Source organism: Schistocerca serialis, chromosome 4 (genome assembly GCF_023864345.2).
Source record: "Schistocerca serialis cubense isolate TAMUIC-IGC-003099 chromosome 4, iqSchSeri2.2, whole genome shotgun sequence".
NCBI classification, from domain to species: Eukaryota; Metazoa; Arthropoda; class Insecta; order Orthoptera; family Acrididae; genus Schistocerca; species Schistocerca serialis.
Window position 1 is genome coordinate 347996058 of NC_064641.1, and position 25034 is coordinate 348021091.

Below are 25034 nucleotides of genomic sequence, written 5' to 3' on the forward strand. Positions count from 1 at the left end.
TATTGTGGCTAAACCGAGAAACTTAACGGTTTGGTATAACGAGGGGATCTTACACATGGCATCCCTTGTATCCCTTGCGTTCGGAAAATGCTGTGGTCAGGGATACACATTGCAGATTTTGTACATCACATCCCTTTGCTACATTTGCAAGCCGAATGTCAAAGAAATACTATCGGAATGGCGCCGTGCCACTCCGACAGCATTTCTTTGACATTCGGCTTGCAAAAGTAGCATGTCTAACTTCTCATTGGTGTACATATCTGCATGCAAAGAATACTGAAGAAGAAACGACCTGTAGACAGACGACACTGTTCCTGGTTGATCTGCAGTGCAGACAAGTAAAGAGCCGAAAGGCTTTATATAGCGACGTGGACCAGCATGAGCGTGTTTCCAACGCAATAGCCGATGTGGGCCGCCTTGCCATCCAGTTTTAGAGTATTTCTCGGATTCTTTTCCGAAGAGTTTCAACCTCTACACAAACAAGCATTATATCAGTGTACTCGTCTTCCTAAGCCCTTTCAAATACCGTCAAAAAGCTATACCATTCCATTTCAATACATACTTGCTTCAGTATCTCGGTAGATACATGAGTTCATATTCTAGGCACGTTGCAAAGTACTTGACCCTTAGCATGGGATCTTTTGCCGAAACCCTGGTTTCTACATAAGGAACCGTTCAAGAAATAAAAGGGGCGTTACGTCTTACGTGACTGATCCTGTACCATCGACTCCAAAGATCCAAGATGTAGATGATAACAGGAATGACACTGCATGAGCACGCTCCGTGGATCTGTTGACGGTCATCGGGAGCCACGGTGTAGGCTCGGCTCTGAGCACTATGGGTCTTAACATCTGAGGTCATCAACCCCTAGAACTTAGAACTACTTAAACCTAACTAACCTAAGGACGTCACACACATCCACGCCCGAGGCAGGATTCGAACCTGCGACCGTAGTGGTCACTCGGTTCCAGACTGTAGTGCCTAGAACCGCTCTGCCACTCCGGCCGGCGCCAAGGTCTAGTCTCTTGGCACAGCGTTAGTGTGACACTGCAGCGAGTCGGCATGTAAACAACCGAGCGACGTAGCAGGCCACCCGAACTAGGCGCGCAGCAGGCCACCTGGTCAAGGTAAACTGGCGCCTGTAAGATACTTGGCTTCTCCCTACCCTCCCATCAGTTAACCTATTCTGTTGAAATAAAACCTCAACATTCTAATATTATTTGCTTTAAATAATATCAGTTACAATGTTTCATAGTTGTTTTAGTACCAAACATGAGGTTCAATCTAAAAATTGAGAGCTAAGAAGGAAACTGGCGAAGTCTAAAATTATGAGAAGAAACAACATCTACATCATACTGCGCAAGCCATCCTACGGTGTGTGCCAGATGGTACTTCTGGTATCTCTGGCGCAACCCCTTGGGAATTACGATTGTCGCTAAGCCTCTGTATTAGCTTTAATTTTTCGAATTTTCTCTTCTTGATCTTGTCTCGACATGTATGTGGGATGAAGTAATATGTTTTCCGATTGTTCCAGAAAAGTGTGCTCTCGAAATTTTCTACCTGGTAGGGACCCCAGACAGATGAACAACACTCAAGTGTTGGCCGAACAAGCATCTTTTCCTAAAAAATGGTTCAAATGGCTCTGAGCACTATGGGACTTAACTGCTATCGTCATTAGTCCCGTTGAACTTAGAACTACTTAAACCTAACTAACCTAAAGACATCACACACACATCCATGCCCGAGGCAGGATTCGAACCTGCGACCGTAGCGGTCGCGCGGTTCCAGACTGTAGCGCCTAGAACCGCTCGGACACTACGGCCGACATCTTTTCCTATTATCTTTTGTGTGGTCATTCCGCTTAACTCATTGTGGATAGTTACTCAGAGATATAGTATAGTATACAGTGTTCCCAGCAATTTGTTATAAATAGCGTAGCTGTATAGCCTAAAGTAGTTTCTAAATCAAAGAACACGGAATCAATCTGAGCGCCGTTGTCTACAGCGCTATTGACCTCATGGAAGAAAAGAGCGAGCTTAGTTCGCAAGATTTCTGTTTGCTGAATCCATGTCGATTTTTATAGAGATCATCATTCTCCAAAAACGTCATACCTCTTGAGTATAAAACGTGTTCTATAATTCTATAAGAGAACGACGCCAACGATATAGGACAATAATTAGTTGCAATCGGCCTACGACCCATTCTCGAAAACGAGAATTCCGGCCTGCCGGAGTGGCCGTGCGGTTCTAGGCGCTATAGTCTGGAGCCGAGCGACAGCTACGGTCGCAGGTTCGAATGCTGCCTCGGATATGGATGTGTGTGATGTCCTTAGGTTAGTTAGGTTTAATTAGTTCTAAGTTCCAGGTGACTGATGACCTCAAAGTTAAGTCGCATAGTGCTCAGAGTCATTTGAACCATGTGAACGAGAATTCCCTGTTTTTTTTTCCAGTCATCAGATACCTTCGCTGTTCGGCGGTTTTGTATCTCAGTATTTCCATTTAGACGTTCGTACGATGACTGAAATGCGGGACCGTGTTCCGCGATGAAACAGGTTCGGAAGACCGAAACCAGTATTTCGGCCATCTGTCTGTTATCTTCCGTTTCGGTGAGAGTATGGTCGCTGTGTGGATGAATAGGGGATTTCGAAGCTTCCTGATCTTACGTAGTACCAAAAGCTCTTTTGGTTTTACTCAGACCGGTTGACAAAATTTTACTTTCAAAGTCAGAGGAAGCTTCTACCATTGCTGTCTTTACGTTCATTTTCACGTCGTTCAGATTTTTTTTTTGTCATCTATGTTTTGACTTCTCTTGAATCTGAGATGAAGCTTCCCTTGCTCACAAAGCACTTTTCTAACACGGCTATTAAACCAAGACGGGTCTTTCCCATCCCTTACGACCTTGCTCGGAAGATACTTGTCTAAGGCTTGCTGGACTTCGTTGTTGAATTTTGTCCACTTCTGCTCCACATCTTCTTCCTCATCACTATCTGATGCTGACTACTGAGATGTTCTTCAGCTTGTATCCTGTCAGCATTGTTAAGCAGAATTATCTTCCTACCTTCCTTAACATTCCTTTAAAACCGTAGACATTGTTGCTATCACAGCCTAATGATCACTCATACCTTCTTCTAGGTCACCTGAAACCGTAAGTTCAGGTCTGTTTGTTGACATGAAGTGTAAGACGATGCCTTCACGAGTTGGTTCTCCATTCATCACCTTGAAGCAATTTTTGGAAGACACATTAAGAATAACGTCGCACGAATCTCTCTCTCCGGCACCTCTTTTTATGGTATGAATCTCCCAATCTATACAAGGCAAATTGAAGTCACAACGGCATGATCAGGAAAATTACTAACAATTTTCTGCAAGTTCTCTCAGGAGTGCTCTACCACTACAACGGTCTTTAAAGGCATCCGATTATCATTTTTGATCGTTAGTTGATGTTTAGCTTCGCCCAGGTCAATTTGAATTCGGAATCCGTGATAAGCTAGCTGGATATTATCGAATTCTTTATTGCCATAAATACGCGGCCACCAGTGGCGACAAACCTATTCTTGCAATGATACTAACAAAACCGTAGGGTCTTTCGTGGCCACGTGCTGACGTATTGCGTATTTGTTTTCGTTTAGAAATATTCCACCTACGTTCTTTTAATGATTTCTCTGTTTCGTCCGCACATATAGCTGGCGTTGTCCTTCACCTTCCCTGTCTGCCACCAGGATTAGAGGGCAAATCTTTGACAGTGTCAATATCTTGTGGTGGCGCAACTCCAGAAAAATCATTAAATAAATGTTGGATGGAAATCCCGAAACGAAAACGAACAGGCAAAACGCCAATAAAATTACAGTAATCACTGATCCTCAGCTGCAACATGGAGCCGTATCAATACTACTCTTGTATCTACGATGGTAATAACAATTTACAACTAAAACTCGATAGTTAAATTTACTCGGGAGTGCACTCAAAGTGCTGCAACCGCTCTTGTGCTGAGATTTAGTAGATGTGAATCAATAAGAGTAGGGGTTACACTTGACAACCGGAATAAATTCTTAATGGGTTCCTTTTACAGACACACATCAAGACTCAGATGATACAGTCATTGAACACTTCAAAGAAATCTTGAGAATCATTTCAAATAGATATTCCACTCACATGCGAGGCAATATTGACCCTGCGACTTATCTTAGGAGATAGTATCTGCAGGCTTACAGAAAGCCTTTGACAAAGTTGGCTGTAATAGTCTCTTGGAAACCCTGGAGGGAACAGGGGTGAAAAACAGGAAGAGAAAGGCTGTTTACATCTTGTAGAGAAACAGACGGCAGTTATAACAGTCGAAAGGCATGAAAGGAAAGCGTTGATTAAGAAGGGAGTGAGGCAAGGTTATACCCTCTCCCAAGGTTATTCAATATGTACATTGAGCAAGCAGTCAAGAAAAATTGGGAATACGAATTTTTGGAGAGGAAATAAAATCTTTATGGTATTCCGATGACACTGTAATTCCGTCAGAGACAGCAAAGGACTTGGAAGAGCAGTTCTTCGGAATGGACAGTATCCTGAAAGGAGGATATAAGATGAAAATCAACAAAAGTAATACAAGGACAATGGAATGTAGTCGAATTAAATCAGGTGACACTGAGGAAATCGAATTAGGAAACGAGATACATAAGTAGTAGGCGAGTTTTGCTTTTTGGGCAGCAAAATAATGGATTATGGTCGAAGTAGACAAGCTGTAAAATGTAGACTAGCAGTGGCAAGAAGAGCAGTTCTGAAGTAGAGAAATATGTTAAAATCGAATGTAAATTTAAGTGTTTGGAAGTCTTTCCTAAAAGTATAGGTCTGAAGTGTAACCGTATATGGAAGTGGAACATTGATGAACAGTTTAGACAAGAAGAGAATAGCTGCTTTTGAAATGTGATACTAGAGAAGAGCACTGAAAATTAGAGGTGTAGATAACTTAACTAATGAGGAGATACTGAATGGAACTAGAAAGACAAAAAATTTGTGGCACAACTTGACTAAAAGAAAGGATCGATTAATAGAGCGCATTGTGAGACATCAGGAGATTAGCAGTTTATTACTGAAGAGAAGTGTGTGGGATAAAAATCGTAGATGGAGACTGAGAGATGACTACAGTAAGCAGGTTCAGAAGAGTGTGGGTTGTAGTATTCACAGTTATTTTGATATGAAGCGGGTTGCACAGGATAGAGGAGTATGCAGAGCTGCATCAAACCCGTTCTCGAACTGAACACCACAACAGTAACAGCAATCCGACTCATAGAATTACAGTTGATGACTTCAATCTACCCTAGATATGTTGGCGAAAATACATGTTTAAGGACGGCTTTAGGAATAACTCGTACTGAATGCTTTCCCCGAAAATTATTTTGAACAATTAATTGAGGAGCCCATACAAAGTGTAAATAGTTGCAGAACTATACTGAACTTCTTAGTAACAAATAATCCTTAGCAAATATGGAGCATAATGACGCTTATGACGATTAGTGACCACAAGGTCGTTGTAGCGAGCCTGAAAACTGTAACACCCAAATCCATCAAAAGTAAACGAAACTATGTCTATTTAAAAAAGTAAATAAAAATCCTCTGGACCCCTTCCTATCTATGTAAGCGTACATCATGTGTGGTTTCAATTCGAAGAAATAATATCTGCGGCAATTCAGAGATATATTCTGTATAACTAATGAAGCAATAAGGGGTGGTGCTGGTCTCTGATGGTTGCGCGAAACAGATCAACACACTATTGTAGAAGCAACGATAAACGTATGCCAAAGTAAAAAGAACACAAAATCCCTGACAAAGAGGAATGTAATGAGAATTAGCAGAAATGAGAACAGCGAGAAAAGTGACATCAGGATTGATGGTCACGAAGTAGATGAAGTTAACGAATTCTGTTACATAGGCAGCAGAATAACCAATGGCGGACGGAGCAAGGAGGGCATCAAAAGTAGACTAGCACTGGTTAAAAGGGCTTTATTGGCCAATAGAAGTCCACTAGTATCGAACATAGGCTTTAATTTGAGGAAGAAATTTCTGAGATGTACTTTTGGAGCGCAGCATTATATTGTAGCGAATCGTGGAGTGTGACCGAGCGAGGTGGCGCAGTGGTTAGCACACTGGACTCGCATTCGGGAGGACGACGGTTCAATCCCGTCTCCGGCAATCCTGATTTAGGTTTTCCGTGATTTCCCTAAATCGCTCCAGGCAAATGCCTGGATGGTTCCTTTGAAAGGGCACGGCCGACTACCTTCCCCGTCCTTCCCTAATCCAATGAGACCGATGACCTCGCTGTCTGGTCTCCTTCCCCAAACAACCCAACCCAACCCATGGAGTGTGGAAAAACAGAAAAGAGTTGCAGTATTTGTGGCCTGGTGCCACAGAAGTATTCTGAAAATTAGTTTGATTGATAAGGAATGAGGAGATTCTCCAGATAATATGTTCAAATGGCTCTCAGCACTATGGGACTTAACATCTGAGGTCATCAGTCCCATAGAACATAGAACTACTTAAACCTAAGTAACCTAAGGACATCACACACATCCATGCCAGAGGCAGGATTCGAATCTGCGACCGTAGCGGTCATTTGGTTTCATACTGAAGCTCCTAGAACCGCTCGCTCACACAGGACGGCAGAGAATATGTAAAACACTGAGAAGAAGAAGGGACGGGAGGAAAGTACGACTGTAAGACATCGAGGAATGACTTCCATGCTACTAGAGGAAGCTCTAGAGGGGAAAAACTGTAGCAGAAGACAGATATTGAAATACATCCAGCAAATAATTGAGGACGTAAGTTGCAAGTGCTACTCTGAGATGAAATGGTTGGCGCAGGATGGGAATTCGTGGCGTACTGCTCAAACTGTTCAGGAACAGATGACAAAAATAGAAAAAAAAGAGAAAAGTTTGGACTGCGAAACAAACTATACGAGAGAACACTAAATGAATCGTTCCTTGCTTCAGGCGGCAGATTTCTCTGTTTATTTTCTTTATATAACACGAAAAGGGAAATCAGTCGTTAACATCTGGCTCATGAGTGTACGCAGCTTGCTCCATACGCCGTGCACTTCAGCAGCGCGAAGAAGTTGGCACGGTGGGAGGTACCTAGTTAGCGGCTCAGCGCCACAACGGAGCACAGTGGCTCTGGCTACCGTCTTATCAGACGGAAGATGGCCGCGCGCCTGTACGCTTCGATGACGTCACTGCTGCTGCTGCTGCTGCTGCTGGCAGCCTCGCTGAGCAAGGCGGGCGAGGGCGAGCGCGTGGCAAGGACCCGGCTCGGCGCCGTGCGCGGCGTCCACAAAGAGTCCAGCAGTGGTCGCCGCTTCCTGGCCTTCTACAACCTGCCATACGCCAGGCCGCCCGTGGGACCTCTAAGATTCAGGGTGAGTACTCAATAATCAGTCTTAAGAAAACCGCAGCAGCTGTTATTTCAGGTGCATTAATTAAGAAGCGACCGGTGTCATTGTATACGCGGGGCCGGCCAAACGCTGCACAGTGTGCAGACGTGCGGAAGTGCTGCACATGTGCGCACGTGTGCGACAGCGAGCGACAGCGACATCTGTTATTAGACATGTGTCCTAAATGAACGGCGGCGGCTTCAATTCCCTGTGGTACAAGCAAGAGCGCAACATATCCAGTCTCGTTTACCCCTGGTGACCGTAACCTTAACAGAGAAGTACTGAGAAATGGCAAGTACTGTGAAAAAGCAAAGGACGGGAGATCTATGTTCTCAGTCGTTTAAAAATAACTGGGAACTGCAATTCTTTTTTTGTAGCCGTTGGTGAAAACTCACAGTGATTGCTGTGCCGACGAATAATAGACGTCCAGCGTAAGTTTTCAATTGAAAGACATTACAATACATATCACAAAGACGAGTGTAGTGTACTCAAAAGTGAAGAACGGCAAGCAAAATTAAATTTCCTTCAGAAAATGGATGAGACACATCAACTCGATTTCACTGTACGTCAAAGTAACTGCTACTTCTTGAACTCTTAGTTTCTTGTGTTACATTTATGTCTATTTTACTGTACGCTATACAATGTACTGTTTTCGATTTTCCAGAGTGACAACCACACTAAATCTTCACTGCGAGCAAGTTTTAAAATCGCATTAAGAATTTTACAATCTGGGAAACCCTTTCCCGAAGGGGAGTTTGTGAAAGGGTGTCTGATTGATGCTGCAGAACTCGTGGTTCCCACGAACGTTAGCGGGTTTCAAGAAATCAGTCTATCCAAACAAACGGTGACAAGACATATCAGTGCTATGGCCGGCGATCTGCACAGGCAGCTAATAAATAAGGCTGTTGCGCTCGATAAAGCAACAGATCTTACAGATACAGCCCACGTTGTGATATACATACGAGGTGTCGATAACGCACTTTTTGTAACAGAGGAGCGACATCTGTGCCTAGAAACATGCACTACATGAACGCTGACGGCTGCGGCGTGCACGCTGTGACCCGGAAGTTGCACATGTGCAGGAGCACCGCACGCGTGCAGAATTTCTGGCCGGCCCTGCTGTATAATAACGTTGTCTGTTGACCAAGTGGGAGCTGTCACCTGAGGCTGTTGGTATAGAATGGAAACAGCAGTGCGTTAATACGTGCACCTAAAATAACAGCTGTGGTAGTTTTTTTGTATTCGTATTAATCAGCTGTGGAAGTACAACGTCAGTATTACTCAAAGGTGTCACTGTGCTCGCGCATTGAGCCGTAAAGAGCAGTAAGTAAGGCGACCCACTACATTCATAAGAATGCTATGCAGTTTGTTGAGTAGGTTACTACGCCAGCTGATGTGCAGAGTGTAAAGAAAGCTTCAGGTTTGTTTTATAGTCTTAATCGCATTTAGGTGCACTTGATTACTAGTTCCCGCATGGATAAGCTGCCATCTTCAGAATCTCAGTGTACAGTATATGGAATCATGCTGTACGATAAACCGCACGTTTGTCTTTATACCTTGGTAAAGGACTCACAGACACTAAAACATTAAGCCCTTTAAGAAAAATAAATGTCCTCGTAGCAGCACAGTCATACATGTGTGACACATCAGGAAGTGCCACATGTGTCTGAATTGACTGCCAGCACACGTGTATGACTCTGTTGCGATGATAATGTTTTACTCTCTTTCCAGCATGATTTCACAACCTAAACCGAAGATCTGAAGACGGCAGCTTGGCCCTGACGAAACTACTAATCCAGTATACCTACATGTGTTCAAGGCAATAAAAACTTCATATCTGGTTTTTTCTCATTGAATTCATGATCGCTCTCAAGCTGACAATGTGTTAAAAAGAAAACAAAAGAAAAAAAAACGGACGAGTGCGACTAGGATTTGCTCTCTGAGGGTTCCGTAAAAATTTGATTATGAATATAAAGGCCAGTCTGAAAACCTTGTAAGGGTGTTAAACGTAGGCTGTGCTGAGATATAATTGTCAAGAGAACAATTCTATACTTTGCGCAGTTTCCGAGTTGATTGGTATTGAAGTTAGCCACTGAAGTCGCTGCACTCGCGTATTCAAGCGAACCGCCAGATAGTGTCAGCTGTTCTCATGTTGTAGGAGCTAGTGTACGAGCCTGCTCAGACTTTGGCTTACTACCGTCCCACGTCTAGATTTTTGTTTCGCGCTCTAGTTCGGCTCTAAGAAACCAACTAAGTACATGTCTGGCGACACCGTCTCTGCCGGGCTGCCTCAATTTGCGCGAGCAACGACCTTATTGCCTAACTTCAATGTTAAATAACTCTGAAACAATGTAACATATCCAATTACTTTCTTCACAGTTATTCCCCAACAAAGCTTATCCTAAAACATCCTTACAGACCCTTTCTGGCCTCTCTCTATAAGATGGAAGACAAATTAGAATGAGACAGATGGCGAAAAAGTAAGTAAATTGTTTATTACTTTTTCTAGTTTTTTCCCAATACTACGTACTATAGGGATATATGACACTTTTCCTATACATCCTATATAATAATCCTGTGATGGTGTCCTTTGAATCTCACTACAAGAACGACGGCTGCTTTGTCAATTAAAAAAACGTATTGAGAATACAGAAGGTCTTGGAACTGAGAACAGTACGAAATAAAATATCCGCATTTGAAAACCAAGTGAATTATATTACTACCAACACTAACGGCGCAATTTACGCTAAAAACGTTGGTGTGACAGCACGGAAAGGTAATTCTTACGACAGGCCTACTTCTCCAGAAATTTGAACTTGTTTTCGGAACTCCAAGTTTCTAAACGTTAATTGCTCTATATATTCATACTTTTACTTCATGTGTCTGACGATATTTTCGATGGTGCGTACATTACTTTTCATCGGTGAAAGGACAATCAAAATAAATATTTGATGTTCAGTAACAAGGGCACGGTTTTTGTTGTACCCTTTTTGTTTATTTCTATTTAGTTTTCGGCTTACTGGGCCATCTTCAGGAACCAATTGACCAGCTTTTCAAAAAGGGTCATAGAACAGATATACATAATTACAGGCCTACATCGCAAACGTCAATTTTTGTACAGTTATATAACATGTTTAGTGCTAGACCGTTATAAAGCTCTAAGACAACTAAAATCTCCTCCATAAAGTGACCTCTTATGAAACTCCTCTTTTTCTGTTCATCAGTGAGATGCAGAGCGCCGTATACGAAAGCAACCAGCTACATACGGTGCTTCTTGACTTCAGGAAAAAAAATGGTTCAAATGGCTCTGAGCACTATGGGACTTAACATCTGAAGTCATCAGTCCCCTAGAACTTAGAACTACTTAAACCTAACTAACCTAAGGACATCACACAAATCCATGCCCAAGGCAGGATTCGAACCTGCGACCGTAACGGTCGCGCGGTTCCAGACTGAAGTGCCTAGAACCGCTCGACCACCGTGGCTGGCCTTCAGGAAAGAAATTATGAGTTCACAGAGTGTTGAACTAGGTTATGGGTTTCAGAATTTCCTTGCATATAGAAATGAACACGGACAAAGTCTCACGTATACGTTAAATAATGCTAAGAAATTGTCAGAATAATTATTTCCAACTGTAGCTCATCCCAGCAGACTGTGAAACTACAAAGAAATACAGTTTTGATAATTACTGTGGGATCTTAAGGGCTGTCCTTGGCTTACTGATTTCGTTTGGTGCGAAACAGACGCCGTAACACATAGGCAATGAGAGTCTCCTCCAGTTAGCTGCAGTCTTCAGTACTACGCTATCACAGACTCCTCTATTTATTTAATGTAAGTTAACTCTATCACGTCCGTAGTTTACGTGGTTTCTGTGTGCCTCTGGTATCTTGATGCTAACCCAAAAGAATCTGTCTGTCTGGTATTACTAATTTAGCACATTTAAAAAGTCAAAAGTCAACATTCCTTCGCTCTGAAAAAAAGGAACCGCGGAAAAGAGTTGCCGGTAGAAATGATCTATTTTGCGTAACAAATAACAACATATCGATAAAATAAAACAGCCTGCATGGACAATGTTTTCATTCAGAAAATAATAACATAGAACATGAGTTAAAGCTGTTACAAACACACTCGGTACTGCAGAGCTCAAAAGGCATGATTTTCTACAGCATTTTTAGTTGTGCTGGGAGATAAGTGAACTCATACTACGGAAGAGGTAACGTAATAGTGCCATATAATCAATCGTGATCAATGACTGGACTTTCAGCGTACGCCACTCTGTCCTCAGTCCGAATCCGTGTACGAATATACCCTGTGTTCACTTACTGGATAAGCATTTTAGCGAAGGGTAAAGGGTTATATAGTGCTAGCTATATTTGCCAGATGCTCTTTTGACACACTGTGAACCGGTAAAATTACTTACACAGAGGAGCAAAATAGTGATTACATTGTAGACAGATCACCCCGAAAGACAAATCACGATACCAAAAAGGTATTTTTGAAATCGGTATCATGACAACATTTTATTGCTTTGCGAAAGAAGCCTATGGTTAAAGTATTGGGATCTGTGACGCAGATTGAACATTAAAAATACCGTAAGCCACTTACGAGCAAGGAATGTATCTCTTCATCTTCAGCGTGTGACGTCGGTACGTATACCTGAACTATCTCTGTCGGTTTTGTTAACCATGTTAAACCATTTTATGCTACTGTTGATATTACTACACATTCATCTGACCAAAAATTCTTATCATCTTTCCAGTTCACTTCACTGGCCCTCACTACATGTGTACTGAACCTCTGGAATTCGTTTATCAGATCTTCCTCCTTTCCTACTACTTTAAGACTTCTCGCGTTCCATTCTCAGACTCGTAGAATGTTATTCCATTGTCGGCTATTCCATCTTTCCCTCATAGTCACTTTCTCTTCGGCAGCGCTTCCCCTCCCCCCAGGGGACTGATCCGGATCTTTTGCCAATGGAAAGATGATCTTGATGATAATCATTACACGTCACGCGTCCTATGGATTTCTACAGAGGAGATATTCGGTCTCCAGGAGTGCCGTAACATTCTAGCAAGGAATGTGTTATAGCATTCTACAGCAGACCGACGTCAAGAGATTTAGGCCTATAGGTTTGTATGTCTGTTCGATGACCACAGACAACGGGAAATACCTGTGCTTTTTTTCAATCAGTAGGAACGCTTCGCTCTGCCTTTGAATTTTGGTACACTACTGATAAAAGAGGAATAAGTTCTTTTGCATATGCTTTGTAGAATGGTGTCTCATCAGAACTAATGGACTTCCCTGTATGGATTGATTTCAGTTTTTTTTATCCCAAGGTCACTTGTTTCTAAGTTCTTGCGACGATTTAAAGGGGGAACAACAGTGTAATCAGTTTTGACACAAGATGTTTAGTATTTTGGCCTTCACTGAGTCATTTTCGTTTTGGATGCCGTTATTGTGACAGTGTTTGGAGAGATGACTTAGATTCGTTAGCTGATTTAACATAACACGAAAACTTCTTAGGTTTTTCTATCAGGTTGGTAGATGTAATTTACACACATCAAAAAAAGTTTTGTACCACCCTGGTTACCAGAACTCCTGAAGATAGACGTGGACTGTGAATATTTTATCACAGACATAGTGCCTTTGACTGTTCATAGATGTCACTAAACCTGCCAAGATATGTAAACAACCATGCATGAGTAGTGCTTATTAGACACAGGGCATCTGACAACTGATCAGTTGCAGTCATTCCACCAGGAAGGAGGTACATGGCTCGTGTTGTCTGTAATTCAACCATGCGTAGGCAGTCAATACCGCGGTTCGATCGCGTCCGCATTTTTTCTGTGTACTAGGAAGGGCTCTCAATAAAGGAGGCGTCCGGACGTCTCGGAGTGAACCAAAGCGATGTTCTTCGGATATGGAGGAGATACAGAGAGACAGGAACTGTCCATGAGACATCTTGCTCAGGCCGCCCAAGGGCTACCACTGCAATGGATGACCGCTACCTACGGATTATGGAACGGAGGAACCCTGACAGCACGCCACCATGTTGAATAATGCTTTTTGTGCAGCCACAGGAGGCTGTGATATGACTCAAACTGTGCACAATAGGCTGGATCATGCGCAACTTCACTCCTGTGGTCAATGTGTAAGGTGCCAGCTTGAATGATTATCAATTTCGCACCTTACATGAGATTTTATACATCATAACAAGTAGATGAAAATTTCACCTGACATACTTCGGCAATAACGGGCAGATTTGCCTGTCAAAATCTACAGTACGTAATGCAAAGGAATGACACTCGATTTGATGGTTTTAACACACCGAACCCAAATCCTGCATGTAAAAGAGCAAAAGCTGAATAAAGCTGCTGGGAGAAAAGTTTTTGTTTGGGAACAGACACGAGTAGCGCCGTCACGGCCCTAGTACAACGGAACTCTTCTAAAAGGGTTCGGTGACCTGCGGCGAGCCCGCATCTCGTGGTCGTGCGGTAGCGTTCTCGTTTCCCACGCCCGGGTTCCCGGGTTCGATTCCCGGCGGGGTCAGGGATTTTCTCTGCCTCGTGATGGCTGGGTGTTGTGTGATGTCCTTAGGTTGCTTAGGTTTAAGTAGTTCTAAGTTCTAGGGGACTGATGACCATAGATGTTAAGTCCCATTGTGCTCAGAGCCATTTGAACCATTTTTGAACCTGCGGCGAGAGGGACAAGGAACTCACTAGGTGGTACATCGAGGGGAGCAGGTAGCGGCGCAGCACTGCTTGCGATGGAGAAATCCTTTAGAAAACTCTGTTGTGGAATTTCCCGATTGATGAAAATAGTCCAGCGATGCAGTTGATCATGTGAAATTCTCGTGGTACACTCATGATATACGCGTGTAACTTTTAGGTGTCAGGAGTGGGCACAAAATGTCCGATTGGCTGAAATAAACTCGGAAGGAGTAGAAAGGGGTGATATTTCGACGAAGTTTAAACGTAGACCCTTTGCGATTGGCAGAGGTAGTTTCCACAAGATGAAAGGAATGCTCCCATTGGTTTAAAAAAGCCGCGACGTGAAGCATGAAAGGACACAGGTGGAGAATAGTCTGATTCGAAAGACATAAGACCGAAAACTTCACAGACTCTCCTCTGAACCAGTGTCAAGTTTAGAACAGGGCCCATCACACTCTATATGACGCCAAAAGAGGAAATTTGTGTGAATCCTGCGTTCACTGTGGTTGAAATTCAGCTAGAAATAAGCTGAAGAGTCGTTGGTTCCAATAGCAGAGAAACGAAGCAGCCACATAGTTAATTGTTCTTTCAAGACCTGGGAGGGCATTGAAGTAAAAACGCTGCACCATCTATACATGTGTATATCGCCATATTTTCCAGACTAGGGATGAGAGCATGTTTTCTCGCCTAACTAGAAACATAGGACACTTTCAGCTGATAAAATCAGTAAAGATTTTGATTAGCTTTTTATAGGATTTTCAGAGGGCAAGAGCAGCAATGCAGCCGACAGCACATTGCAGCTAAAAGATAAATGCCGTTGGCAGAGGCATAAACTTGTTGCTTCACGAGCTGGCGTCCACTGTGAACTCTAGCGACCTTGAGTAATCTTTTGCTCATCTTGTCACAAAAACTAACCATCCTCCGTAGACTTAATTGTCATCCTAAATAGTACCGAACATAGAACCGGAATTGGATGATTTGTCATAATATTGGCAAACTTCAAGGTGTATAAGTAAGATAAATCTTGTAGAGATCGTTCTTCAGAAATTTGATATTGTTGTGTTCAGTGTTATTTCTACTAAACAGGAGGTAAAGTGTTATCTTGACAACTGTCGTGAAAGTGTCATGTCACAATCTATGTAAACTCGTGTACTTCTTTGACAGTAATTCAGGAATTAAACAGATTGTATACAGCTAAAGACCGATGTGCTCTGTCATAGAATAAGGTTTCACTCCTAACCCCAGTCATTTATTCTGGTGCCGCTAACGCACTCACAGGGTGTTTTTGCTGATGTCTGACACATGTGAAAAGGAGTGAAGTGTCAGACTTGGCTAGGTCCATCTTTGCAACCACGACACCATGCAGCTCGGTACAGATTTGCCCAGCAACATGCCGTACGGACTACTAAGGATTGGCATTACGTTCTATTCACCGATAATTGTCGAATGTGCTTTCAACCAGACAATTGTCGGAGACGTGTTTGGATGCAACCCGGTCAGGCTAAACGCCTTAGACACACTGTCCAGCGAATGTAGCAAGGTGGAGGTTCTCTGGTGTTTTGGGGTGGCATTATGTGGGGCAGACGTACGCCGCTGGTGGTCATGCAAAGTATCGCAACGGCTGTACGATACGTGAATGCCATATCAGCAAACTATATCGGCAGCATATTGGCGAGGCATTCGTTTTCTTGGACGAGATTTCGCGCCCCTATCGTGCACACATTGTGAATGACTTCTTTCAGATTAGCGACATCGCTCGACTAGAGAGGACAGCATGTGACCCTATCTAACACGCTTGGGATAGATTGAAAAGGACTGTTTATGCACTATGTGACCCACCAACCACTCTGAGGGATCTACGCCGAATCGCCGTTGAGGAGTGGGACAATCTGGACCAACAGTGCCTTGATGAACTTGTGGATAGAATGGCACGACGAATACAGGCATGCATCAATGCAAGAGGACGTGCTACTGGGAATTATAGGTACCAGTGTGTACAGAAATCTGGACCACCACCTCTGAAGGTCTGCCTGCCTTGTGGTACAACATGCAATGTGTGGTTTTCATGAGCAATAAAAAGGGCGGAAATGACTTTTATGTTGATCTCTTCTCCAATTTTCTGTACAGATTCCTGAAATCTAGGAACCGAGGTGATGCAAAACTTTTTTCGATTTGCGTATTTTCGAATTCGTTTGAACGCTTCACGCATTTCGATCCTTAAGACCGTTTTGATTTCGTTCATTGACTGTGAAGCTTTCGCTGCGATTAAATGTGCAGTTTCCCAACACAGCTGTCGGTCCCTCAAAACTTGTCGGTAATTATATATCTCTATAGCGTGTTGTACAAGATTCTTGAACTTCGTCTATTGATGCTCAACACTGTCAGCGCTGGAGACGAAATTTTCTTTTTGACCCTAGAGATAATCAGAAAGCTGCATTCGTTTGGAAAGAATTAAGCTAAATTTTTCACTGCCACGGCTGTACCACGTAAATTTTTGAAAAAATAAGGATGGGCAATGTAAAACATGGAAGGGACAACGTACCAAGGCATTCTGTCTAGATCTCGGACTTTTGCTGCATTAAAACAGTAGAATAGCACAAAGCGCGGTTGCGTAGCAGACAACAGATAAATCGCGAATGACGTCTAAGTTCTTCCCAGTAGGCAAATATCAGTGTGACGGACATCAGACAAGCCGCGAATGACGTTTAACCTCTACGTAACAGAGAAATACCACAAAAATTCACAAAATACACAGTTGTGACATTTACCTAGCGATTACTACATACCCACGAAAGAGTAGCTTGGTACGTTAAAACATTTCTAAACTCAGAACACCATCGAACATTTTCCTCTTCTTTTCTCATCTCTGCTAAGAGTCTGCTGGGCATTGTTGTACAAGAATGGACATGGCTAAGAGTGCCTTAATCGCAGCTTATGGAACTGCAGTCAAAGTAAAGGTTTTCCTTTTCTAGGAAAGTTAGAATGTCAGTCTATCAGATTTCTCTGTTGATATTTTCCTCGCGCTGTATAGGGCCAGCTATAATTTATCCTGTACTGAGCTGCACTACTTATTATTGCACAGTGCTAGAGGAAAGACAACTACATACGCGCTATGTAATGTGATAAACCACAGTAGAGCTCAGAGCTGAAGGAGAGCACCAAGACAAAGGGGCAACCCAGAGTAACCACATTTCAACCACGCCTCCTCCCCCTCCCCCTCCACTCTCCCCCTCCCCTCCCCACCCCTCTCCCCTCCCCCCTCTCCTCCATGGGAGGATAAGCACGTCGTTGTCGGACAGCTGTACAGTAGTATGACGTTCAGCCTGCGCTGGTCGGTACCGTACTGCTAGTGCTGATGCTGCAAAATTGCTGTTGCCGACCGATCATCTATCCTCTGTCTGCTGCCCGATCGTCTGCGAGATCAGGCAGCCCAACATCCTGATCCCTACACGGATCTATGACGTGGATGATCCAGTCAGCTATGCATCTGGTAATGTATCTTTGGACTACTTCCTCTCCATGGATCGGACATCGCAGCCTGACGTGTTCACAGGGACAACTGTGTTCGCCAGGCCAACCATGTTGCAAATGGTTCAAATGGCTCTGAGCACTATAGGACTTAACTTCTGAGGTCATCAGTCCCCTAGACCTTAGAACTACTTAAAAGCTAACTAACCTAAGGACATCACACACATCCATGCCTGAGGCAGGATTCGAACCTGCGACCGTAGCGGTCTCGCGGTTCCAGACTGAAGCGCCTAGAACCGCTCGGCCACACCGGCCGGCACCATGTTGCAGGCCAGGCGGTAACGCGTCACTTTTCCGACACAGCCAGCAGCAGCCAGCGCAGTTGCGCCAGTGCAGTGCTATCACCTTCAAGTGCAGGCCGGAGGTCAGCACACTGCCAGATGCCGTTAAAACATCTGTGACTCACTCGTTGTCGACGCTAGCAGCACTCAGATCTAACGAATCTAACAAAATGGTTCAAATGGCTCTAAGCACTATGTCTTAGGTCATCAGTCTCCTACACTTAGAACTACTTAAAAGCTAACTAACCTAAGGACGTCACACACGTCCATGCCTGAAGTAGGATTCGAACCTGCGACCTTAGCAGCCGCGTCGTTCCGGACTGAATGGCCTAGATCCGCTCGGCCTCAGCGGCCGGCGAATCCAACAAACCGCAGTAAAGAGGTATCGACGAACGCCCTTCTTCTGCCGCACCTATATCCATCTTCAACAAAGATTTGCCTAACAAACAGCAGTAAAGGGGTATCGACGAACTCCCTTTTTCCGCCGAACCTATATCCATCTTCGACAGAGAATTGCCGCCCACAGGCAGCCATTTGAGAAACCACATTACAGTTGGTGTCAGAAGTTCTGCTGAACACGGACGACAACTAGAAGAAAGCAGCTAATGCCATGGTTCGGCAGCAGGAAAATCGTACCCAGCAGTTTCAGTATGTGCCTATTCTAGGGTTCTTTTGGGCATGTATGGTTGTGTTCTGTATTCTGTCTTCTTTTTTATGTTCTGAGTATTCTGTTCAGTTATGGAGGTAGTAAGCAGCAATATGGCTATAAAAGTACTAGGTCAGAGTGCGATTCAGCATGTGATAGATCAAGCACGAGGGACGTTCAATAAGTGACGCGATACTTTTTCTCGGCCAATTTCGGTTGAAACAAAGCGTAATTTGTTGTGGGACATCATCGAATATTCCTGCTTGAACGCCTGTTGTTTCATGAACTTCTGATAGTTGGCGATGCTTTCAAAATGGCGTCCGTAATGGAGGTGCGGTCCAAGCTGTGAGCTGTCATTGAGTTTCTTTTGCCGTGTAACCAGTGCATCACACATATTCAGAGGTACTTGCAGAATGTCTACGGAGACCCACGATGAGTATGACTAGTCGTCTCTCATCATCTCTACGACGCCGTCCGCCCCCGTTAGCTGAGTGGTCAGCGCGGCGGAATGCCACGCCAAGGGGCCCGGGTTCGATTCCCGGCTGAGGCAGGAGATTTTTCTCCGCTCAGGCACTGGGTGTTGTGTTGTCCTCATCATAATTTCATCCCCATCTCCGACGCTCAAGTCGCCCAATGTGGCATCTAATGCAATAAGTACTTGCCCTCGGCGGCCAAGCTTTTCCGAATGGATACTCCCAGCCCACAATGCCATCCGCTCATTTCCATTTCTATGACGCCGCACAAGTCTGTCCGATCTCCCGTGTGCCAGCCTCCCGCACACAGCTACAACTCCTGCAATGTTAGAACGTCTGGACACTCTCATTCGAGGTAATCGACGGATTACAATCAAACACCTCTCTCGTCAACCAGATGTCTCTGTTGGTCGTAGTGACACACTCGTCTAACAATTCGGGTACTCAAAGGTGTATGCCTCCTGTTTTACTAGCTGCTTAACAGAAGAAAATAAAGAGGAATGCACGAGCATCTGTGCGGGGTTGCTTGCGCGTTCCGAGGCTGATCGCGACAATTATTTGTTGAACATCATCAGAAGCGATGAAACATGGGTTCATCATTTCGAATCTGAAACAAAACGGCAATCCGTGGAGTGGCACCGTACAACCTCTGCTCCACAGAAAAAGTTGGTAGCCACACCCTCAACCGGTAAAAGCATGGCCACGGTCTTTTGGGATTCTGAAAGGATATTCTGTTTGCTCCAGCATGATGCTCCCTCAGGGAACTGATAAAACGACATCAGCATGTTCATTGCCATAAAAATGCAAACGAACTTCTTCTTCTTCCCCAAGGCAACGCTAAACCTCACACAATTCTGTGCCGCCGAGAGGAGTTCGCAAGACTTCATTGGATCGTTATTCCTCATCCACGGTACAGCCGGGATCTCACACCTTCCGCCTGTTTGTCCCAATGAAGGAAGCACCGATGGGGAGGAGTACGTGAATGATGGGGATTTTATTGATGGAGCTCCGACGCCGACTTTCTAGAGTGGTACCATGTGGACATACAGGCCCTGTCAGTAAGGAGGCATAAGGTCACTTGACGGAAACTGTGTTGAAGAACAGGATCTTGTAACCGAAATAGATGGGAAGAATATGGTGTATTGGAATTCTGAATAAAACCAACCTGTCATCGGAATACAAATGTGTTCTATTCCTTATTGAACAGCTAGAGTAGCTCAGTTGCAGGCAGATTTACGCCAGCTAAGGAAGGAAAGGAGGGAATGGTCATATCCTAATGAACATATGATACCAGCAGCGCTTTATTGTCACTCTATTATCTGAGGAATCAGGGGAAGTTTGCTTCGTGTTTCTCGGTATATAATATAGGTACATCTACCAGCTTGAGAAACTGGAATAATGAGCTGTTATTTACACTTGCTTAACTAAAGTTTGTTGGAGACGCTACGGCATATTTAATGTGCGCTGGAAATTAAGAGAAACACAGTCATTTGATGATTCGAGCGAAGGATTAGTGGAGAAATAGAGGGAAAAATACAACAAGATGTTACTGTGTGCAATTTAACGGGATACTTGAGAAACACAGGGTTTGGTCGAGAATTTTGCAGACCGAATTGATGAAATTAATATCATTAGATATCACCTCACTAAGGACGAGAACACTTACACACGCATATTACAGAAAGCCAAACTGAGAGCACTTGATGCGTTTCTAAGGGGTCAGCACATGAAATGTCATGTATTGTTCGTATGGATTTCCAAAGGCTGCGAATGAAGCAATAGAAAGCGCGACAGCACTGGGTGAAGCTGATGTCATAAAAACACGGGAAGATAAAGTGACATTTAATACAGATACAAAAGTTTTAGATGTAGTCATGCAGGGCATATGAAGCATAAGTGCAAGGAACAACAGTGACAAATATGTACACATTTAAGACATTGTGAACGTAACCGCAGTAATAATAGTTTACAGAGACAGGAAAAGTGGCCACAAAGTTGTCCTCCCTGCTGAGTGAGTCAGGGTGTGGTGTGTCCATCGTACAACGTTTCCAGTGAAGGTTATCACATGTCACCTCTGTGTGGAAACAGCGACAGGCAATGTACAAATAAACCCACTACACTGGAGATTAAGCATCATAGGAGTGGGTGTCATGTTGGTTCATTCTGTTCAGTGGATTCACAGAGGGCGGGGGTGGGTTGAGGGTTGGGGGGGGGGGGGACGGGGGAACAAATGTCTGGGTTAATGCAGAAGTCCTCCCTATGATTGGCAGAGGTTACGAAATCATACCCGATTTAGATTTCCTTGTTGTGCATCAAGCCAGAGATGACAGAGCGGCGCATAGTAGAACTGCACGCAACACCATTTCATTTCGTTTTTGCGGGCAGAAAACCATTACTGTCAATAGGATCATTCCAGGCTAGGGGTGGCCATCTAAACTGTGTACAAGATCCCTTAAAGTCAATTCGCGAATACCGAAACCACTGGAAAATGAATCTGGCGTGACGTAATGCCTGATCCGCTTGTTCTTATCTGTACTGAACCTTTGCTTGAGATTGAAAAGTCAGAAAAAGCACAATATTTTACATGTAGTTGTCCTACATACAGGAAATTAATGGAAGCATTGTTGTGCCTGTCACCAATGATAATTTTAATTCTAAAGAGGGGAAACAATCATTTGGCACTCTGATAGCCAACCTGGAAGCACTGGATCAGGGTGAGTTAAACAGGAATTTCAAACTAGTTCACGCAACGCTAGGACAGTCTGTCAAATAACCATACTCATTAAGAAAGTATCAATTCAAGACAGAAAGGAGAAGGTGTAAATGGAGAGACTATTGGAAGAATACATGGTGTTACTTGATCCTCCTAGATCATTACCTGCCACACCATTCGCTTTCTATCTTACTCCAAATGAGAGTGAGTTGACTGTCTACAGGGAAGTACACAGACCCACACCATTTGTAAACAGTCGTAGAAGAGTTTATAAATCAACAACTTTACGATGTTATCATAGATGAGAATAATAGTCTGTGGTCTGCATGGGTTTTCATTGCTCCAAAGACATTATCAGATGGCAGTAAAACATTTACACGTTGTAGTGACTATATACAGTGTGATTATAATAAAAGTTAAACTTTCAAACCGGTGTAGAAGTAACATGACTAGTCAGAATGACGTCAAATTGCAACGGAATATTATCGGAGAAGGTGGAAAACGTATGGCAGAAGAAAAATAAATAGTTACAAAATCTAGCAATAGATGGCATGTTGACTGCAAATGACAAATGAATAATACAACAACGCCTAAGGTGTAAGTTTGACGTTAAACAAACTATTCTACTCAGGATGCACGGGTGTACACGTGTGATACTGTTAGTTACGTAAGCCCGTAAGCCCATTCGCCAAGGCAAGGTCATATCACATACGATGGGAAATCGGTTTTTAACTATCCTGAGGCCGAAAACCGCATGAAAATCATCAATGAAAATCAAATCGGATTATTAATTTCGGTGTGACTGGCGCAAAACGTGTTCAATATTCTGTCCACCGTTCTCTGCAACAAGCTGAAATCGGGAAATAGCATCCACAACTGATCCAAGTGCTTCCGGGGTCACGTTCAGAATGTGTTGCGCAGTGCGTGCCTTCAATGCAGCTAAGTTTGCAGTCGGAACACTGAACACAACATCTTTCAGATGCCCCACAACCAGAAGTCACACGGATTAAGATCTGGTGATCGGGACGGCCAGGCTGTAGGGAAATGGCGGCTGATAATTCTAGCATTTCTGAAACAGCGCTTCAGCAGCTGCTTAACTAGATTTGCAATGTGCGGACGTGCGCCATCTTGCATTAAAATGATCCTATCCACACATCCACGCTGTTGGAGAGCTGGAATGACGTGGTCGCGCAAAAGACACTCATAGCTCTTGCCAGTGACGGTACAGGCAACAGGACCGTAACTACCTGTGTCTTCGAAAAATATGTCCCTATGGTAAATGATGCCGTAAACCCGCACCACACAGTGACCTTTTCAGGATGAAGTGGTACTGGTTGATTTGTGTGTGGATTTTCCGTTGCCCATATTCGACAATTCTATGTATTGACATATCTTGTCAGATGGAAATGGGCTTCGTCTGTCCACAAAATCTTCCACGGCCAACCATTGTCCAAGCAGGAAATTCTCAAGCAAAGGTCTCTCTTGCTGGCAGGTCAACAGGAAGCAACTGGTGCACATGGGTAATTTTGAACAGATAGCAAAGAAGGATGTTCCGTAGGATTTTACGCACTGTGCTCACGGGTATGTCCAATGTTCGGGCAATTCTCCGTGCACTACACGTTTGCACACCACCACTCGTCTCCTCCTGCATTGCTGTGGCTTGCACACTAAAAGAACCCGTCCTTTCGAATTTCCGAATCATTTTCTCCAACCCCTCGGTAGTCATCGTACCAACACCTTTTTTCAAACCCTTCAGTGTCTGGAACTTTTGCAGAGCGACACACAGTCATCATTCTTGTAATAGAGCCTTATAAGCAGAGCGCGAGCCTGCATTAGGACAGTCACGGCGAACGACGCAGATGCGAAAGGAGGTAAAGCCATGGACCTGCGTGTTTATTCCAACTTCAGTGCGTCGTACGCATGACAGGTGTTTTCATTTACATATTCTGACACATACGGCCCCACCTAGTGATCTACTTTTCACACTGTTGTTTTTCTTCTGCTGTACGTTTTCCCCCTTCTCCGATAATATTCCGTTACAATTTGACGTCATTCTGATCAGAGGTTTAATTCTACAGCGTTCTGAAAGTTTAACTTTAATTACAAGGTTTATTTGACGGTAGTATCTGTTCCCGAAAGAACAATTACCGTGGGTGACCATGCAGCTTTGCTAGAAATGAAATGATAATTAAATGGACACCCTAGCTGCAAACAGGCGTTGATGTTCTTCATTGGGGACATGTTGAAAATGTGTGCCCCGACCGGGACTCGAACCCGGGATCTCCTGCTTACATGGCAGACGCTCTATCCATCTGAGCCACCGTGGGCACAGAGGATAGTGCGACTGCAGGGACTTATCCCTTGCACGCTCCCCGTGAGATCCACATTCCCAACATGTCCACACCACTACATTCGTAGTACGCCTAATAGATGTTTGCCCATCATACTTGTGGTGTCACCGCCAGACACCACACTTGCTAGGTGGTAGCTTTAAATCGGCCGCGGTCCATTAGTACATTTCGGACCCGCGTGTCGCCACTGTCAGGGATCGCAGACCGAGCGCCACCGCAAGGCAGGTCTCGAGATACGGACTAGCACTCGCCCCATTTGTACGGACGACGTAGCTAGCGATGCACACTGACGAAGCCTCGCTCCTTGGCCGAGCAGATAGTTAGAATAGCCTTCAGCTAAGTCCATGGCTACGACCTAGCAAGGCGCCATTAGCCTTACATAGCTTGTATCTAAAGAGTCTCACTTGTATCGTCAAGAGCGATGTACAACAAGGATGGATTAAAGTTAAGTATTCCAGAAGCTACGTACTTTTTTTATAGCATTCCTTACGTATCCTGTTTCAGACCTCACGCCATCCTTCGTGAGCTTATAGCGTGCATTGCAGTCCCCTCAAACCACACTGTGTCGGCACTTCTGTCGACACATCAATACTCATTACTCGTGGCAGATTAATCTACCAAGTCCCGTACGAGTTCGGGCATAGCGTGTGCGTTCGCACAAGAAGGTCAATGGCCGGGAAGCCAAGGCGGTTCACCAGAGAATGAAAGCTGTTTATGATGGTTGTGTTGATGTGAGTAACGTCAGAAAGGAAAAGGAAAAAGTATTCCTGCAACATGATAATGCCAAACCACACACTTCATTTGCCACCACAGCAGAACTTCAGAGACTGAATCCCACCAGCATATGGCATCCTCCATCCAGTCCAGATTTAGCACTGTTTGACTTCCATCTGTTCCCGATAATGAAAGACGATCTGTGGGA

At 44.0% G+C, this 25034-nt stretch overlaps 1 protein-coding gene and 1 non-coding gene across 2 annotated transcripts in view; one reads left to right on the forward strand and one right to left on the reverse strand.

The window, feature by feature from the left end:
- Positions 1 to 7156: 7156 nt before the first annotated feature.
- The window catches only part of LOC126474119 (juvenile hormone esterase-like), an 87153-nt gene continuing 69275 nt past the window's right edge, over positions 7157 to 25034 (forward strand). The window contains exon 1 of the mRNA XM_050101549.1: positions 7157 to 7395. Within this exon, the coding sequence (XP_049957506.1) occupies positions 7180 to 7395 (216 nt within the window). The 5' untranslated portion in view covers positions 7157 to 7179. The remainder of the gene's footprint in view (positions 7396 to 25034) is intronic.
- On the reverse strand, positions 24015 to 24089 carry Trnat-ugu (transfer RNA threonine (anticodon UGU)). The gene has a single exon. It is a non-coding gene; the product is annotated as a tRNA-Thr (tRNA).